At 61.4% G+C, this 20,735-nt stretch overlaps 1 protein-coding gene across 2 annotated transcripts in view; it reads right to left on the reverse strand.

Annotated features, from left to right (window-relative positions):
• Positions 1-20,735, reverse strand: part of PDE2A (phosphodiesterase 2A) — a 57,959-nt gene that overhangs the window by 17,095 nt on the left and 20,129 nt on the right. Inside the window, exons 2-3 of one of the 2 annotated variants that reach the window (XM_062633840.1) lie at positions 15,239-15,299; positions 907-996 (exon numbers count right to left, since the gene is read on the reverse strand). In XM_062633840.1, coding sequence (XP_062489824.1) covers positions 907-996; positions 15,239-15,299 — 151 coding nt within the window. Of the gene's footprint in view, positions 1-906; positions 997-14,179; positions 14,301-15,238; positions 15,300-20,735 lie in introns of those variants that run through there. The other variant, XM_062633839.1, reaches the window with a different exon arrangement.

Consider the following 20,735-nt stretch of genomic DNA (forward strand, 5'->3'; position numbering starts at 1 on the left):
GGCCACCAGCAGCATCCCAAAGCCATCACCAGCACCAGGGCCACCAGCAGCATCCCAAAGCCAGCACCAGGGCCACCAGCAGCATCCCAAAGCCATCACCAGCACCAGGGCCACCAGCAGCATCCCAAGGCCATCACCAGGGCCACCAGCAGCATCCCAAGGCCATCACCAGCACCAGGGTCACCATGAGCCCAAGGGCCACCAGCACCAGGGCCACCAACACCATCCCAAAGCCATCACCAGCACCAGGGCCACCAGCACCATCCCAAGGTCATCACCAGCACCAGGGCCACCAGCACCATCCCAAAGCCATCACCAGCACCAGGGCCACCAGCAGCATCCCAAGGTCATCACCAGCACCAGGGCCACCAGCAGCATCCCAAGGCCATCACCAGCACCAGGGCCACCAGCAGCATCCCAAGGTCATCACCAGCACCAGGGCCACCAGCACCATCCCAAAGCCATCATCAGCACCAGGGCCACCAGCAGCATCCCAAAGCCATCATCAGCACCAGGGCCACCAGCAGCATCCCAAAGCCATCACCAGCACCAGGGCCACCTGCACCATCCCAAGGTCATCACCAGCACCAGGGTCACCAGCAGCATCCCAAGGCCATCACCAGGGCCACCAGCAGCATCCCAAGGCCATCACCAGCACCAGGGTCACCAGCACTGGTGCCACAAAGTCATTAGGGACCCTGCATCTCCTGAGGGACTCGGAGCTCTATGGAGAGGTGGCCGGTGAGGACCAGGGTGTGGTACTCAGGAAGGTGACCCCAAGAGCCAGCTTACACCTAACACAGCAACCAGGGCTCTGTCTGCGGGGAGGCCACTGAGGTGGGCTGGGGAGGACACCCCGTATGGAGCTCAACCTCAGTACGAGCCAGCGGAGAATCCCCCACCTACCACTGCAGGCAGCAGCGAGACCAGCGCATGGCGGAGGGAGTCCCTCAGGCCTGAGGCATCGATCGCAGCCCCCAGGCTCAGCAGCGCGTCCTGGGGAGAGAGCAGAGCACGGAGACAGGGGGGTTAATGGGGCCTGAGGCCACGGGGATGGGCACCAGGAACCGGCTCCTCCCATCGGTCCCCAGGAACCCCCCATGGCACAGAACCTCCTTCACCCAGAGGGTGTCCAGCTCAACCAGCTCCATTCTGGGGTGAAAAGGTCTGGTTTGAGGCAATGTCCAACACGGGAAGGAGATTCGGGGTTCCCAAAAGTGGAGGAGGACATGGACGGGGCATTGGGATGGAGACAGGGGGTGGCAGGAGGTGACCCCAGGAGCTGGCTCTGTGGGGTGGTGGCCCTAAAGCCACACTAATGGACACAGGAGGCATGGCAATGGCCATGTCACTGCGGGCTCTATTCCTGCCTCCACCCCTTGTCTGGAACACCAGGACAAGGACAGTGCTGCTACAGGAATAGGTGGAAGCTCCAAGCTCTGGTCCATAGGATTTGCTCTTCCTTCAATCCCTGTTTTCCGGCGGCTCCAGGCTCCATCCGAGCCCCAGTGGCACCCTCCAGACCCCGTCCCCATCCCTGCACCCCCGGCACCCTGGCTGGGACCATCCCGGGAGCATCCTTGGATATGAGGCCGGATCCAGGCGGGATCTTCCATCCGAAGCCTCGGACACCGGATGTTATTCCAACAGGGCCGCATCTCCAGTCACCTACTCACACTGGAGACACATGCACTGTAGAATACAGCCAGGCCTTGGTGTGGGTCCATCCCCACGTCCCTCTGTCCCTCCGTGGTGGCTCAGCATCCCTGCTCTCAGCAGCAGGAACACGGAGCAGATCCCGAGCGCGCCCCCGGCGTATCCGGGAGCATCAAATGCCAGCGGCATCCTCGGCACAGGGACGGACAGATGCAGCTGGATGCGGGTGATGCTTTAATAGGGCCGGGAATCCGGGTCCCACCCCGGAGCGGGGGGGGGGGGAAGCTGAGGGAGCTAAAAAAAGCCATTCCTGAGATGAGGAGAGCAGCGGGAGCAGGCGGGAGGGTTTGATGCATGGGGCGGGGGGGGCTCAGGAAGGGCATCCCGCTCATCCCACTCATCCCACTCATCCCGCTCATCCCGCTCATCCCACTCAATTGCTCATCCCCCTCATCCCGCTAGTCCTGCTTGTCCCATTCTTCCTGCTCACCCCACTCATCCCACTCACCCTGCTTGTCCCACTGGTCCTACTCATCCCACTTATCCCACTAGTCCTGCTCATCCCACTTGTGCTGCTTGTCCCGTTTCTCCTGCTCATCCCACTCATCCACCCCATTTATCCCACTCATCCCGCTCATCCTGCTCGTCTCGCTCATCCCGCTTGTCCCGCTCATCCCATTCATCCCACTCATCCTGCTTCCATCCCAGCTCCTCCATCCTGCAGCTATCCCATGCTGCCCATCCCTGTGGATGCTGTGGACCCATGTCTGGGGCTCTGCAGCCCTTTGCTGTTCATTGCTGAGCAGGGATTCAGCGCGCAGCCGGAGCCTCCACCAGGACACATCCCATTTATTGCCATAAACAGGGAATCCTGATGGCCTCAGGCCAGGCTGATCCCTGTATCCCCATGCCAAGGGCAAGGTTGAGGCAATCCCAGCACAAACACAGGCTGGGGGGGAAAGGATGGAGCAGCCTGAAGAGAAGGACTTTGGGATTCCCATCCCTGGCAGTGCTCAAGGCCAGGTTGGACACAGGGGCTTGGAGCAAGCTGCTCTATGGAAGGGGTCCCTGCCTGTGGCAGGGGTTGGGGCTGGGGGAGCTTTAAGGTCCCTTCATCCCAAACCATTCCATGATCCCCCCAAGTTCCTCCTCCAGATGTGGAGGGGGTCCCTGCTCTACCGGGATGCAGCACGCACCCACTACATCCTTCCTCCCCAGTGGGATGCGGGCACAGCATCCATCCCCCTGCACCCCGAAACCAGGCAGGGAGCATCCCCAAGGGCCAGAGGCACTGGAATTCCATCTGCACCCCTGCAAGGAGCTAATTAAGGATGTAATCAGCTTCCCAAATCCAGGCACTTCCATGAGCTGAGATTCTTCTCTATCCCTTTGGGTACCACACTTGGTCAACACCATGACCCCCATTCAGGCACCATCCCAGTTTGGGGGTTCAATTGGGAGATATGGGATTGGGGGGGGGGGCTCTCCAGATCCATCCCCAGCTCCATGGACACTTGCTGGGATCAGTGATGGGCACCCCTCCCTGGTACAGTGGGATGCTCCAGTGCCTGGCGGGGAGATGTCACCCCATCCTGTCACTGGGATGTCACTGGGACTCACTGTGCTCATCACAGCCCGGGACCTATCCCATGGGGTCAAGCTACTGCTGCTGCCTGTTCCTGCTCCGCATCCCACTTCCCTGGAGGCAAAGCAATCTCAGCGCTTCCCAGGAGGGCAGGGAGTGGTAACAGCTTCCCTGGTGCGGGGGAAGCATCTTCCCGCTGTCAGAGCAGAGCTCGCACCCTCATCCCGGGATCTGCTCCGTAGGATAACACCCCCTGGAAGTGGGATGCCCGGAGATGGGCGCTCAGAGAGATTTGGGGTGAGATCCAAGGCTGGGTGCAAGCAGCAGCTCCTGGACCCATCCAGAACCAGGGGGGCAGTGGATGTGGAATGGGGCTGGGAATCACTGACAGCTCCAGGAGCTGGGATGCTGCATCCCTGTCCTGTCCCATTCTCTATCCCTGTCCCATTCTCTGTCCCCATCCCAGTCTCCATCCCTGTCATTGCCCACATCCCTGTCCCAGTCTCCATCCCTGTCTCCAGCATCCACAGGACCACCCTGGCGCTGCTGTCACCTCTGCTCTGTCCTGGGGGGGACGGGGACACTGCTCTCACTGTGCCTGACCCCCAAGTGATGGTCCCACACTGACCCCCGGTGTCCCATGGGACCACCATGGCACAGCACAGCCCCACATGGCGCAGACCCCCTCGGCAAAGCCAAACCTCTGGAGTTCTCCCTATGGAAAATGGCACCTATTTATTTCCCACCTGGTTTTCTTTCCCTTTTCCCTTAGGAGAGCGGCAGCAGCATCCCAGACCCAGCCAGGGAATAGTGGGGACCCCCCCACACACTTATCCCAGCCTCCTCCAGCTCCAAGGGATCCCACTGGGATGGAAAAGCATCTTTCCCAGCGGAGGGAATACACCCACAGCAAAATCATGTTTTTTTCATGGAAGGACTCATTCTGGATGTGGAATTCTGGGACAAATTCTGGGACAAATCCCCCTCCTCACCATCACCACCCCCCGGATGTTTATGGAATCAAGGAACCCCATCCTGGCTTCCCCTCCAGAAAGGCTCCTCTCACGCCTGCCGTGGGGAAGGTGGGGATCCCACATTCACCTCCCTGGGTGCCAGGTCTTGGGATTCATGCTCCAGGGTGATGGATGGGGATGGTTTTACCCCATGGGATGACGCTTCCACCAGTCAGAGCTCCCTGGAGTGGGCAGGAGATGGGTGCAATGCATTGTGGTACCCACTGGGATGCTCATCCCGCTTGGAAAAGGGGGTCCTTCTCTGGGACCTGGGCACCAGGCAATGGAATTAGCCTCAGCAAGAGCTCGAATCCAGGATCTGCCACCCACTGGGATCCTCTTTATCCAGGGGGAAACTGAGGCACGGAGCAGCCAGTGCCTGGGAGCATCCTCCTTCCAGAGGGATGCGGGGCCCCATCCTGCCTTGCAATGGGGACCAGGGCTGGGTGTCCCTGAGGATGCTGAGCTGATGGGAGCAGATCTGCATCGCAGACAGATCCCACCTTGGGTGCTGGCTCCAAAGGTGGGGAGGGTGCTGGCAGCAGCAGGCTCCTGCTGCATCCATCCCTATGGGATCAGCAGCCCCTGATCCTGGAGGAGATGAATCATCTCCCAGCTGAGCTTCCAGCCCAGCTTTGCCATAAGAGCTGCCAGTGAATGACTGAATGGAGCTCGGGGGCGTCTGTCTCCCCATGAACCCTCATTGCTCAGCTCCTGCCTTTCCCAATGGGAAACGCGAGGGAAATGATCCCAATTCGTTCCCTAAGTGGATTAGTGCGTTAGCCCCCGGCATGAGCGATCGCCTGCGGGATGGAGCTGGACATCGCTCCGTCTGGACCATTTCACTCCTGAGCTGGGAAAATCCCAAATCAGATTAAGAGCATCCGAGATGCTGAGTGTGCAGATCTCTGTGTCCACAGCACCACATCCCTTCCTGGTACCCACATCCCCCAGGAGCCATCCCTATCCATGGGCACACACTGCATCCCGGCAAATGGATGGGGATGCTCAAGAGCGAAGGATGCAGCCAGTTGGGGTCTGAGGTAGGGACCCCCTCCCCATTACAACAGTTATTTCCTTGCCCTAAGCCTATATCTGGTGGCAGATGGGGTGGGATGGTGACCCTGCAGGGTCTCACATCCTCCCTCCTTGGGTTCTTCCCATGGGATGCAGCCACAGCCTTTGGATCCCCCCGTGTGTGACAGCAAAGGGCAAACCACATCTGTGTCCCTGTCATCACCTATTCCTGTATCCCCAGCCTGATCCTTGTGTCCCCAAGGCCCCTGCTTATCCCCAAACCAGGTTTGGGGCCATGGGGACAGGCAGGGACGCCAGATCCTCTCCCATGCCCAGCTCTGCCTTTCCCCATCCCTTTCTCCCACCCCATATCCTCTTTGCAGAGGAAGATGCTGCTCCAGGACCTCCTTACCCCGTATCCATGCACTCACCATTGTTTCTCCCCATCCATCCCCGCCTTTCCAACCTCTCCAGCACCACGGTGACACCACATCCCTCCCCACCCCCCAGCATCCATAGGGAATTGCCGAGGCCCCCTCGGGCCCCCCAAGCTGAGCCCCAGCAGCCGGTGCCTGCCGAGCCCCCCCCCAGGCGCCGCCCGGGCCAAGCACTCGCTGAGCAATCTGGTGCTGTTATAAATAGCCCCGAGCTGTGATTCATCCCTTCGCCCGCCTCTCCCGGAGCCCCCCAGGCCCTGCTCCCATTCCCAAGGGATGATCCCCCCCTCCCTGCTCCGGTTGCATGGTCCGTGGCTGCAGCGGTTAAATATAGCCCAGCCCTGGCTCTGTGTTAGCAACAGGGAGCTGGCAACGGGGCCGGTACAGGCAGAGTGGGGAAACTGAGGCACGGGGCAGGGAGAGGCTCCTGAAAGCATCAGGTCCCACTTTGCTCTGCCATGGGATGGGTGATGCTGATGTCCCTGTCACCCCGTCCCTGTGCTGGTCTGGGGTCTTTCCCCAGCCCCATAGACATAATGCCCCTGGGAATCCTTTCCATAGGGATGGGGATATGTAAGGGGCTTCCCGGATGCTGCCCCAGTTGCATCCCTGCAACACAGTCCAGGGTAACAGAGGATAGAGGGATGGCGGGATAGAGGGATGGAAGGGTGGATGGATGGATGGATGGATGGATGGATGGATGGATGGATGGATGAGGGATGGATGGATGGATGAGGGATGGATGCACAGAGGGACGGAGGGATGGATGGACAAAGGGACTGAGGGGTAGATGGACAGAGGGGTGGATGGATGGAGGGAGGGAGGGAGGGAGGGAGGGAGGGAGGGAGGGAGGGAGGGAGGGAGGGAGGGAGGGAGGGAGGGATGGATGGATGGATGGATGGATGGATGGATGGATGGATGGATGGATGAGGGATGGATGCACAGAGGGACGGAGGGATGGATGGACAAACGGACTGAGGGGTAGATGGACAGAGGGATGGATGGACCAGGGATGGAGGGCTGGGTGGACAGAAGGAGCGCCAGCTCTGCTGGGAAGCCACCCCCCACCTCCCGCCTGCCCATCCCTGCTCGGGGCTCTGCTTTCCATCCCAAATGCCATCGCTTTAATCTAACCCGGCAGCAACAACCGGTAACCCCGGGTAGCTCCTCGATTGCCTCATCCTCCCGAGGGGGAAATGAGCGGGAAGGGGAAGGAACCCTCTTGGGACCCCTCCTCTGCTCGGGCCCCGTGGCAGGGGATGGATGCGGCAGCAGCCGGGCACGGAGCCGCCTGCATCCCGCGGCCCCAGCGCCCAGCCCGGGGCTGGGTGCGGGTGGGACGGGAGGAGCCGAGCCCGGACCTTGGCGCATCCTCTGCCCTCCGCGTCGGCTTCAACAGCACCCGACCGGCGCCGAGGGCTGGGCGGCTGCACGGGATGTGCAAGGGAGCCGGTACAAGGGACCCGGTGCAAGGGACCCGGTGCAAGGGAGCCGGTACAAGGGACCCGGTACAAGGGACCCGGTACAAGGGACCCGGTACAAGGGACCCGGTACAAGGGACCCGGCACAAGGGACCCGGCACAAGGGACCCGGTACAAGGGACCCGGTACAAGGGACCCGGCACAAGGGACCCGGTACAAGGGACCCGGCACAAGGGACCCGGTACAAGGGACCCGGCACAAGGGACCCTGCACAAGGGACCCGGCACAAGGGACCCGGCACAAGGGACCCGGCACAAGGGACCCGGCACAAGGGACCCTGCACAAGGGGTACAAGGGACCCGGCACAAGGGACCCGGTACAAGGGACCCTGCACAAGGGACCCGGCACAAGGGACCCGGTGCAAGAGACCCGGCACAAGGGACCCGGTACAAGGGACCCGGTACAAGGGACCCTGCACAAGGGACCCTGCACAAGGGACCCTGCACAAGGGACCCTGCACAAGGGACCCGGTACAAGGGACCCGGTGCAAGGGACCCAGTACAAGGGAGCGCTGCACAAGGGACCCGGTACAAGGGACCCGGTACAAGGGACCTGGCACAAGGGACCCGGCGCAAGGGGCCCGGTACAAGAGACCCGGTACAAGGGACCCGGTACAAGAGACCCGGCACGAGGGACCCGGCACAAGGGGCCCGGCACAAGGCCATTTGCATAGGGAGGGTTGCACAGGGAGCGCTGCACAGGGAGGGTTGCACAGGGAGGGCTGCACAGGGAGCGCTGCACAGGGAGGGCTGCACAGGGAGCGCTGCACAGGGAGCGCTGCACAGGGAGCGCTGCACAGGGAGCACAGGGAGGGCTGCACAGGGAGGGCTGCACAGGGAGCACTGCACAGGGAGGGTTGCACAGGGAGCGCTGCACAGGGAGCACTGCACAGGCTGCTTGCACAGGGCGTTTGCCTGGGCCTGTTTACAAAGGTGTGTTTGCACAAGCCCATTTCCACAAGGCCGCTTGCACAAACGGCTTGCGCAGGGTGTTTGCACAAGGTGTTTACAGGGGCCATTTACAAAGGCTGTTGGCACAAGATGCTGAGCACAGGGAGGTCTGCGTGGGGTGATCTTCACAGGGCATCTGCACAAAGCCCTTTGCACGGGGCACTTGGCACAAGGCATTTCCACACTGCATTTCCACAGCCCCTTTGCACAAGGCATTTCCACACTGCATTTCCACAGCCCCTTTGCGCAAGGCATTTCCACACTGCATTTACACAGCCCCTTTGCACAAGGCATTTCCACACTGCATTTCCACAGCCCCTTTGCACAAGGCATTTCCACACTGCATTTACACAGCCCCTTTGCACAAGGCATTTCCACACTGCATTTACACAGCCCCTTCGCACAAGGCATTTACACACTGCATTTACACAGCCCCTTTGCACAAGGCATTTGCACAAGGCATTTGCACAAGGCATTTACACAAGGCTATTGCACAGCCCCTTTGCACAAGGCATTTCCACACTCCATTTCCACAGCCCCTTTGCACAAGGCATTTGCACAAGGCATTTACACAAGGCTATTGCAAAACCCCTTTGCACAAGGCATTTACACAAGGCTTTTGCACAACCCCTCTGCACAAGGCTTTTACACAAGGCTTTTGCACAGCCCCTTTGCACAAGGCATTTGCACAAGGCTTTTACACAAGGCTTTTGCACAGCCCCTTTGCACAAGGCTTTTACACAAGGCTTTTGCACAGCCCCTTCGCACAAGGCATTTACACAAGGCTATTGCACAACCCCTTTGCACAAGGCATTTACACAAGGCTATTGCACAACCCCTTTGCACAAGGCATTTTACACAAGGCTTTTGCCACAGCCCCTTTGTACAAGGCTTTTACAGAAGGCTTTTGCACAACCCCTTTGCACAAGGCTTTTACACAAGGCTTTTGCCACAGCCCCTTCACACAAGGCATTTACACAAGGCTTTTGCCACAGCCCCTTCGCACAAGGTATTTACACAAGGCTTTTGCACAACCCCTTTGCACAAGGCTTTTACACAAGGCTTTTGCACAGCCCCTTTGCACAAGGCATTTACAGAAGGCTATTGCACAGCCCCTCTGCACAAGGCTTTTACACAAGGCTATTGCACAACCCCTTTGCACAAGGCATTTACACAAGGCTTTTGCACAGCCCCTCTGCACAAGGCTTTTACGCAGCCCGTTTGCATGAGGCCACTTGCACAGGGCAGTTGGCACGGAGCATCCGCACAAGCAGCTTGCACAGACCCCTTACACAGAGCAGTTTGCACAGGGTCTTTCCACGGGGCATTTACACGAGCAGCCCGCACAGACCCCTTACACAGAGCAGTTTGCACTGGGTCTTTGCACTGGGTCTTTACACTGGGTCTTTGCACAGGGTCTTTACACGGGGCATTTACACGAGCAGCCCGCACAGACCCCTTACACGGGGCTGTTCGCACCAGGGTCCGTTCCCGTTGCCCTCCATCCCTGCGGGCACCACGCACCACGTTTCACCATTCCCACCGCCATTCCCAACCTGCCGTCCCGGGAGGCTCCCCGGGTCATCCCCCCGCATCCCGGCCTCTGGAACGCGGCCGCGGTCAAGGGCGCTTCCTGTTGATGTCCCTTTGTCGGGCGGGACAAACGCCCTGGCCCGCGGCCGCGCTCCTCGAGGATTTCCCGTCCCCAGGAACACGGCTTGGAACGGCCAAAGGAGCGGTGGGGAACGAGCCTGGAGCGGGAAGGGGCCGGGGTCGCTCCGAAGGGATCGGGAAGGAAGCTGTTAGACGGGGGGGAAATGAGTGGCAGGAGCTGATAAACGGTTGGGCAGCGTCCAAGGTGTCCTGCACCCATGGGACACCACAGGGACACCACAGGGACCCCCTCGGCTCCATGTCATCCATCACTAGCCCATGTCCTTCCATAGGGAATGGGACAAGGACCCCCTCAGCTCCGTGTCACCCATCACTAATCCATGTCCTTCCATAGGAAGAGGACAAGGACCCCCTCAGCTCCGTGTCACCCATCACTAATCCATGTCCTTCCATAGGGAATGCGATAAGGACCCCCTCAGCTCCGTGTCACCCATCACTAATCCATGTCCTTCCATAGGGAATGGGACAAGGACCCCCTCAGCTCCGTGTCATCCATCACTAGCCCATGTCCTTCCATAGGGAATGGGACAAGGACCCCCTCAGCTCCATGTCATCCATCACTAATCCATGTCCTTCCATAGGGAATGGGACAAGGACCCCCTCAGCTCCGTGTCACCCATCACTAATCCATGTCCTTCCATAGGGAATGGGACAAGGACCCCCTCAGCTCCGTGTCACCCATCACTAATCCATGTCCTTCCATAGGGAATGCAATAAGGACCCCCTCGGCTCCATGTCATCCATCACTAGCCCATGTCCTTCCATAGGGAATGGGACAAGGACCCCCTCACCTCCGTGTCACCCATCACTAATCCATGTCCTTCCATAGGGAATGGGACAAGGACCCCTTCAGCTCCGTGTCACCCATCACTAATCCATGTCCTTCCATAGGAAGAGGACAAGGACCCCCTCAGCCCCGTGTCACCCATCACTAATCCATGTCCTTCCATAGGGAATGGGACTAGGACCCCCTCAGCTCCACGTCATCCATCACTAATCCATGTCCTTCCATAGGAAGAGGACAAGGACCCCCTCGGCTCCATGTCATCCATCACTAATCCATGTCCTTCCACAGGGAATGGGACAAGGACCCTGTTCACCCCTATATCACCCATCACTAGTCCGTGTGCTTCCATAGAGAATGGAACAAGGACCCTGCTCAGCCCTATATCAACCACCACTAATCCATGTGCTTCCATAGGGAATGGACAAGGACCCCGCTCAGCCCTATCTCACCTGTCATTAGTCCATGTGTTTCCATAGGGAATGGGACAAGGACCCCGCTCAGCCCTGTATCACCCATCCAGGGCACTGGCACCATGAGCATCCCCAGGATGCAGCATTCCTGGAAGGTTTTCCCTGGCACATGGAGCCTTCCTGTCCCCGCCGGCCACCAGCACATCCCGGCTGGGATTTAAGGATATTCCTAGACATTTCCTGCTGGATTATCCATGCCAAAGCTCCCCTGGCCTGGATCTGCTCCGAGCATCACAGCACAGCCTTCAGGAGCTCTGGGACGCAGCAAGAGAGGGGTTTGGATGGACTGAGACAGCCAAATCCATGGGGGGACTGGGAGCAGCGGGACGGGAGTAGGAGACGCAGCATTCCCGTATCCCGCCTGGCACCAGCCAGCACTAATGGGATGTGTGCAGTGACTGGGGAGCTCGTTCATCAGCCTCTGATGGGATCTGGGAAAATTGAATTCCCGGCCATCTGCAGCTGGGAAAGGAATTAAATTTGGGACAATGCTCCGGGGCGAGGCAGGGGCTGGCAGAGCCTTTCCTCAGGGAATTTGCTCCGGAGGCATCAGCACCTCTTGTATGTTCCATAGAAAAGAGGGCTTGGATGTGGGATCCAGCTCTCAGGCACCGGGAAGGGGTCTGGGAACGGAGCGGGTCTCACTGCTCCAGTGGGGAAACTGAGTCTCAGGAAGCCCAAACCCACCCATTAAATGGTTCCCTATGGATAAGGGTTATAGCACTGGAGTTTAATGGATCCAAATTCCGTTTGGGAATCTGGTTTTCCAACCCCCTTGTCTATGGCTGGTCTCAAATCCATGCCCAGAGCCACAGGGATGAACCTACAGGATCTGCCTGAGCCAAAAAGCAGGGAGAAAATCCCTGCTCCTGCTGCCAGGGAGGATTCGCTTCTGGATTTGGCAGCATCCCGATGGAGCCGGGCTGGGAGCAGCGATTCCCTCTCTTGAGCCAAGAACAGGGAGTCTTGGAACCAGCCCTGCTCCCCATCTGCATCCCTCCATATCCACAGCGAGGTGGCTGCATCCAGCAAGGATCCAGCCCCATCCCACATCCATGGAGTCACCCCAAGAGGTGCTTTGGCTCCTCATCCTGCAGGGAGGAGCGTTCCCATGGATGCTCCAGCAAGGAATCAATAGAGCCGCGGGTCCAGCCCTCCCCGGGGCACCCTGACCCCCACTCAGTGCCACCAGCTCCCTGCTAAATGCCTCGGTGCGGTTCCAAAGAGCCGCGGATGGATGAGGGACCGGAGCGAGAAATTCCTCTCTTCCAGCAAATTCCAATGGTCAGCCCCCCCCTCCAAGCTCCCGACCTGATGATAGCAGCACCCAAACCACAGTCATCCCCTGCATGGGTGCAGCAGCAGCACCCAAACCCCATCTCCGTCCCTTGGGGTGCAACAAGAGCATCCCACATCCATCCAGTCTCTATCCTCACCCCGCATGTCTCTCCCTCCATGACCAGGCTATTCCCACATCCCAGCCCAACTTCCACATGCCTGGAGGTGCCCACAAGCCCGATGTGACCCCATGGGGCAGGGGAGGACCAGGCCCCACAGGCTGAGCACCCCCCAGATCACTGCCGTGGCACACACAGTGCCTGCACGGGGGGATGCTGCACCCACAACCCATCACTTCTTTTGCCGGCGTGCACACAGTGCTTTAGCCGTTGGGGACCCCTCAATGGGGAGCAATGGGGTGCGCATACCCCCCCCCCCCAATATGGGGGTTCTGTCTCTGCCCCCCCAGCTCGGTGGGGTGGGGAGGAAGCCGGCCCGGCCCCGCCCCATGGAAAGAAGCGCCCTTTGTTGAGCCTCGGCCCTTTTCCTCCCCTTTATGGCCCTGCCTGATGTGTTTGTGTCCGCGGGAGGAAGCACCGGGATGGGCGCCTGGAACACGCGTGTCCAGCTCGGATCCCGGCCCCACACATGGGGGTAGCCCCACAACGCGCCCCCCCAAGCCCTGCCAGCACCTCCTGTGGGGGTAGAATGATGGGGGGGGGACGGACGGGACAGAGCACCCAAATGGGGTCTCCCCAATGTGTGGGTGCAGCGTGGACACCCCCCAGCCCTATGGCACAGTGTGGACACCCCTAAACCCCTGGGCACACCATACCCCCCCCCCCCAAGCTCCTTCCTGCTTAACCAGGCTGCCAACACGTCCTCAATTAGGCTTTGATTCATGGACCAGTCAGCCCTTAATTGCATTGGGAGGAAGAGGAGGCACAGACATCTTCAGCCTCACCCCAGAGCGGGGTGTTTCGGAGGGGGGCAATGACCCCCAAGCCCTATATACCCCCATAGATACCCCCAGCACCCCCATGGCTCTAGTTGGGTGCTGGGACCCAGAGGGACTCCCCCCCCCTCCCCATAGGGAAAGCCGCTTTGCCCTGCCCTATAGAAGCCACCCCCTGTCCCTGTGCGGGGATGTCCCCAACCCTCGCAGGGGGCTCAGCGGACCCTGGGGCAGGGACCGGCCCCGCTCCGCTCCTTCCCCCTCCGTCAGCAGCTTTCGGCTGCTTCCCGTTTCCTTCCCTTCGCTTCCCAAAGCTCCATGGCTCTGCCTCGCTCCAGCCTTGACCCTGGAGCCCCCCCGACCCCCCCATCCCAACCCCAGCCCCACGGACACGGCTCTCGCCCCCCACCCCAAACCATGGGACACCGGGATCGGGGATAGGAGCAGGCGGACGGACGGAACCGCTCCAGGTTGGGGGGACCCCCCCGAGTCACCCCCTAAATCGGGGTGCGTCTGGAAGCACAGGAGCACCAAGGACCAGATGGGGGGCACCCTCCTGCCCCCCAGTGTGGAGCTGGTGCAAAGAGGGAGATGAGGGCTCAAGCAGGGTGTTGGGGGGGGGTCTAGGGGACACCCCCTTTCTCATCACCCCCCTTCTCAACACCCCCCACCTTAGCACTGGCCCCATAGGGAACACGCTGCCGGCAGAGCGGGGCAGGGGGACACAGAGGGGACCCCAACTCCCCAGCCCCGCATTCCCAGCCTCTCCCAAGCACTTCGCACCCCCAAATCCATACAACCCCCATAGGGATCCCCTCCCCTTTACACCGACACCCCCACCCCCATTTCCCGGTGACCCCCCCGCGGGTGGCTCACGGTGTCCTGGAGGGTGCCCATGGCGCGGCCCCGGCTCCCGGCTGCGCGGATCCACCGGGATCGACACCGGGATCGGGATCGGGACCGCCCGGTCCAGCCCATTTCCTCCGCCCCCCCCCCGCCTCCTTCCTCCGTGGGACACGGAGCTCTTCGTGTCCCTGAGCCCACGGGGGGGGCACACACGGACACGGCGCTTCCATCCCCACCACGGGACCCCCCCCCGGCCGCTCCGTGCCTCAGTTTCCCCATTGGGCTCTCCCGATGAGAATAGGGGTCCCGCAGCCCCCGGTCCCGCTGCAATGAGCACAGCGGACACCCCCACATCCCAGGATAAACCCGGGGACCCCCCCAGAGCCCGGCGCACCCATCCCACACGGGTCCTGGGTCTGGGGTGGGAAGGGAGGATTGGGGGTCTAGAGTGAGATGGGGGTCTCGGATGGGATGGGAAGCGGTCGGGATGGGGGCCCTGGGGGAGATGGGAGGAGGATTAGGGACCTGGGTGGGGTGGGAAGTGGCTGGAATGGGGGTCGTGGGTGGGAAAGGAGAAGGATTAGGGGTCCCGGGTGGGATAAGAGGAGGTTGGAATGGGGGTCTAGGGTGGGATGGGAGAAGGATTTAAGGTCCCCGGTGGGATGGGAGGCGGTCGGGACGGGGATCAGGGTTGGGAGGGGAGGAGGATTAGGGGTCCTGGGTGAGAACGGAGGTGAGTTGGGGGTCCCTGCTGGGAAAGGAAGCAGGTCGGGGGGGTCTGGATGGGGTGGGAGGCAGCCGGGATGGAGATCCCGGTTGGGAAGGGATGAGGATAAAAGGTCCTGGGAGGGATGGGAGGCGGTCGGGATGGAGATCCCGGTTGGGAAGGGATGAGGATAAAAGGTCCTGGGTGGGATGGGAGGCGGTCGGGATGGGGATCCCGGTCCGGAAGGGAAGCGGCTCGGGGGTCTCGGGTGGGATGGGAGGAGGAGGAGCAGGGGACCTGCTTGGGAAGGGAGCGGTGGGGATGGGGATCGGTTGGGAAGGGAGCATGGGGTGAGCCGGGGGGGGGGGTCCCGCCGCCCCTACCTGCAGCACCTCGGAGCCGGGCGCGGCGTCCTCCGCCTTCAGGAAAACCTGCTGGCCCCGTCTGAAAAAGTGAAGGAGCGCGGTGAGGAGATGCGGGAGCCCCGGCACCATCCCGGACCCCGGCTCCAGCTCCGGATCCCGGCTCCGGATCCCTGATCCCGGCTCCCGGCTCTGGATCCCGGCTCCCGGCTCCGGATCCCTGATCCCGGCTCTGGATCCCGGATCCCGGATCCCTAATCCCGGCTCCGGATCCCTGATCCCGGCTCCCGGTTCTGGATCCCTGATCCCGGCTCCGGATCCCGGCTCCCGGATCCCGGCTCCGGATCCCGGCTCCCGGTTCTGGATCCCTGATCCCGGCTCCCGGCTCCGGATCCCGGCTCCAGCTCCGGATCCCTGATCCCGGCTCTGGATCCCGGTTCCCAGATCCCGGTTCCCGGCTCCCGGCTCCGACCAGGGCTGAGCCCCGCCACCGCCTCCCCCCCGCCCCGCTCCGCCCCCCCCCGCCCCGCTCCGCACCGCACCCGTTGCGAGGCAGCGGCCCCGCGGGCTCCTATGGGGCTGGAGAGGGGGGGGGAGAATCTCTGAGGGGGTCCCCTATGGGGCAGATAAATGGGAACCCCCATAGGGTACCCTCCGCCCCGCTCCGTCCCCTCCCGACCCGCTCCGCATCGCGTTCACACGCTCCGATGGGGATGAGGAGAGCCCTGTGGGGGGGTTCTGGGGTAGGCGGGGTCTCCTATGGGGCAGGTAAGGGGGAGCCCCCCATAGAAACCCCCCCGCCCTGCTCCGCACCGCGTCTACTGCGGGACAGCGGCTCCACGGGCTTCTATGGGGCTGGGGGGCCTCAGAGGGGGTCGCTTTGAGGCAGAGAAGGGGAATCCCCCCTAAATCCCATGTTGAACCCCTGGTGGGGTTTGGGACACCTTCATCAACCCCCAACACCCCTCTTCAGACCCCTTCTTAGGGGCTGTTTCCTAGGATAAGGTTGGGGTCCCCCCCCCCCAGTCCTCCCCAGCGGGGAGCTGGAAGCTTCACCCCATTTGTAAGCAGCGATGCCCATTCCTGGCTTCGGGGTGGCTCTGCTGCAGGGCTCTGTATGGAGAGACCCCATCTTCCCTCCCATCCCTGGGGAATATCACAGAGAGCATCCCCTTCTTGGATAGGGGGGACCTCTATTTTACCCCCCCCCCACGGGTGCACCCCCATCTTCCTATCCCCCATCACCATCAGTGGGAAATGGCCCCTCCCCATCCTTTCCCCAGGGACAAGCACCAGGATTTTGGGGGTGCTGCTCCCCTGCATGGGCTGAGCCATAGAGGGGACCCTTGGGACCACCCCACTGCAGCGTGCAGGGGGAAGAGGGGTGCTAAAAGGATGCTCCATCACCCAACATCCCCACCCCAAAGCGACGGAGCCTCAGGGTGGTGTCCAGATAAAAGAGGGAGGAGAGGGATGTGCCAGCAACGACACTGCTGCTCCTGCTCCTCTTGTCTCCCAGGAGCTGCTCAGCACCTCCTCCCCAGCCAGTTCCCCAGCCTCGCTTATGGATGGGGTGGGAAATCCATGGGGATCAGGGCCCTTTGTGGGGTGCCCAGCACCCCTTTCTCCCCGGCTGTGCAGCTCTGGTGCACCGATGCTGCGTGCACAGCCGCGCTATCAGACATCAGAGAATACACACCCGACACGCGCGACCCCCGGTGGATGCAGGAGCTGCAGAGGGGGAGCTTTCACCGGGGTGAATGGGAATGTGGCCTCACATCTCCCAGGAGCCAAGGGTCCTGCTGCTCCCCTGGGTGCTGGGGGGATTCGCTGGTGGCTCGTAGGGGCTCAACCCCCAGCATGTCACTGGGGAGACACCCCCATGAATCCACCGGGTGACGGAGGCAGAAACATCCCTGAGGGGATGCAGGGAGATGCTCCTGGGTGCCCCCACCCCTGTGAGCATCCCCCATGGGGACATGGGCTTACAGGGAAATGCCCCCCGAAGCACCCTTGGGTGGCACCGCCAGGGTCCCTGTGAGTCTGGCAGCAGCAGGGTCCTGCTGTGTGCTGCAGCCTACACCCCAAACCTGCACCCCTGTGTGGCACCCTGCACCTCCCACATTGCACCCCACATCCTGCTCCCTGCACCTCACATCCTGCATCATTCTCTCTACACCCCACATCCCGTTCCCTGCACCCCACATCCCGTTCCCTGCACCCCACATCCTGCACCCCACATCCTGCTCCCTGCACCCCACATCCTGCACTCCACATCCTGCTCCCTGCACCCCACATCCTGCACCCCACATCCTGCTCCCTGCACCCCACATGCTGCACTCCACATCCTGCTCCCTGCACCCCACATCCTGCACCCCACATCCTCTCCCTGCACCCCACATCCTGCACTCCACATCCTGCTCCCTGCACCCCACATCCTGCACTCCACATCCTGCTCCCTGCACCCCACATGCTGCACTCCACATCCTGCTCCCTGCACCCCCCATCCTGCACCCCACATCCTGCTCCCTGCACCCCACATCCTGCACCCCACATCCTGCTCCCTGCACCCCACATCCTGCTCCCTGCACCCCACATGCTGCACTCCACATCCTGCTCCCTGCACCCCACATCCTGCACCCCACATCCTGCTCCCTGCACCCCACATCCTGCTCCCTGCACCCCACATCCTGCTCCCTGCACCCCACATCCTGCACCCCACATCCTGCTCCCTGCACCCCACATCCCTCTCCATGCACCCCATATCCTGCTCCCTGCATCCCCATATCCCGCAGCCCCCCCGCTCCCTGCGGAGCCGCGGGGCCATCTAGCGGCCATCGCGGGGGGCTCCCACCGGCCAGACCCCGCCGGGCCCCGGGGACAGCGGCCCGAGGGCAGGGACCGCGTCCTGCCAAGGAGGGGTGGCACAGGGTGATGGGGACCAGCCCTGGGTGATGGGGACCAGCCTCTGGTCATGGCACAGGGTGATGGGGACCAGCCCTGGGGGTGGCACAGGGTGATGGGGACCAGCCCCAGGGGTGGCACAGGGTCATGGTCACCTCACTCCTGTCTTCCCCCTTTGCCAAGGTTCTTCCTCCACCCCAGCCTCAGTTTCCCCACATCACTGAGTGGGAATTGCCCAGATCCAGACTCTCTGGGATTCATCACTATGGAAAAGGCCATAGCCCCACCGAGGGTTTGGGGTGCTGGGTATGAGCCCCACCGTTCCCTCCCCATCGCAGCAATCAGGAGTCAGCTGCATGGAACCAGCTGTCATCATTCCCATTGCTCTGACCAGGGCCTCATGGACCAGATCCCCACGATCAATCCTTAAGGTCCCCATCTCTGAGGACCCCCCCATGAAGGTTGCCCCTGAGCATCACCTCTGCCTCTGCCCCATGGGTCAGACGTGGGTCTGAGCGTGAAGCAGGTCCCCCCCATGGGGCTGGCACCCAGTGTCCCCCCCCCAGGGGCTGGCACGTCATTGTCACCAGCACCATGCACGGAGCCAGGCCCCAGCTGCTCGGAGGACAGAGAACCATTGCTGAGCAGCACAAGGACGCAGTGTGGGGATGTCCCTGCTTCCCTGGCACCCTGCGGGCCTCGGGACAGTGGGGCAGGACACAGGGATGCTGGGACATGGGGGGCCTGGGGATGGGGCAGGGAGACATAGGGATGCAGGGACACGGGGATGCGGGGGGACGGAGATTGAGGATGGCACAGTGTGACACAGGGATGCAGGGACACAGGGATGTAGGGACATGGGGGGCCTGGGGATGGAGCAGTGGGACATAGGGATGTAGGGACACAGCGATGTAGGGACATGGGGTAACTGGGGACAGTGAAGGGGGACACAGGTGCAGGGATACAGGGGGATTGAGGATGGAGGATGGCACAGTGTGACACAGGGATGTAGGGACACAGGGATATAGGGACATGGGGGAACTGGGGACAGTGAAGGGGGACACAGGTGCAGGGATACAGGGGGATTGAGGATGGAGGATGGCACAGTGTGACACAGGGATGCAGGGACACAGGGATGCAGGGACACTGGGATGCAGGGACACTGGGATGCTGGGATGCTGGGATGCAGGGACACTGGGATGCAGGGATGCTGGGATGCAGGGACACTGGGATGCAGGCATACAGGGGGAGTGAGGATGGAGGATGGGGCAGTGGGACACTGGGATGCAGGGACACAGGGATGCAGGGGCACAAGGGTACAGGGACACTGGGATGCAGGGACACAGGGGGATTGGGGATGGGGCAGCAGGACACAGGGACGCAGCTTTATGCAGCTCAGCCAGCGTGCATGCAGCAAAGTGCATCTCCCCATCCAGCTTAATGACCCGGTGTAATTATGGGCTGCTCCGGTACAATTAGGAGCGGCTCCAGCTCACTGGCTCACGCAAGCCCTCGGGAGCAGCATCCCTCGGAAGGGAACGTCACGGCCGGATGGGGGACACGCAGCACCAGCACAAGGAACAGAGCCAGGGAGAGGCAAAGGAGCGTTTCCCATCCTTGCTCCCGACGTTTCCATTCTCTCCGTGGTGTTTTCCCTGCTTCCCACTTGGCTGACATCCTGTCCCTGCCCAGCGATCCGGGCATCCAGCCCTGCTCCACTGAGGGTGTTTAATGGCTTAAGAGGGAGCAAAGTTCATGCAGTCAATGTTAACCCTTACTTCACAGCAAGCACACCAGGAAAAGCCTCTTTTGGGGGCTTAAATCCCAGTTTTCCTGGGAAAGCGGGAAGTGCCGGCACCAAACAGCATCAAAGCACCAAAGCCAAGGGATTTGGGGGGTCCTCATAGCCCAGGTAGCCCCAGATCATCAGCACCTTCCTCCCCACAGCCAGCCCCTTTGAAGCTCCTGGGTAAGGGGGGAGCTGCAGGAAGCTGCCCCTAGAGCAGGATTTGGGGTGTACTGGGCATACTGGGAGCACTGGCGTGCTTGGTCCATGGGCTGCTGCTTGCCAGTGCTGCTGTCAATCGTGTCGGATGAGTGTGGCTTCATTAAGCTGGAGCTGGGATGGAGGGAGGGAGGGAGGGAGGGAGGGAGGGAGGGAGGGAGGGAGGGAGGGAGGGAGGGAGGGAGGGAGGGAGGGAGGGAGGGAGGGAGGGAGGGAGGGAGGGAGGGATGGATGATGGAGGGATGGATGATGGATGGAGGGAAGGATGGATCGATGCATGGATCTATGGATGGATGGATGGAGGGAGGGATGGATGGATGGATGGATGGATGGATGGATGGATGGATGGATGGAGGGATGGATGGATGGATGGGTGGAGGGATGGATGGATGGATGGATGGATGGATGGATGGATGGATGGATGGATGGATGGATGGATGGGTGGAGGGATGGATGGATGGGTGGAGGGATGGAGGGATGGATGGAGGGAGGGAGGGATGGATGGATGGATGGATGGATGGATGGATGGATGGATGGATGGATGGATGGATGGATGGATGGGTGGATGGAGAGATGGATGGATGGAGGGCGGGAATCCAGAGCCACATC

Source organism: Pezoporus occidentalis, unplaced genomic scaffold (genome assembly GCF_034315485.1).
Source record: "Pezoporus occidentalis ecotype Australia unplaced genomic scaffold, CSIRO_AGI_Poc_V1 ctg405, whole genome shotgun sequence".
Taxonomy (NCBI): domain Eukaryota; kingdom Metazoa; phylum Chordata; class Aves; order Psittaciformes; family Psittacidae; genus Pezoporus; species Pezoporus occidentalis.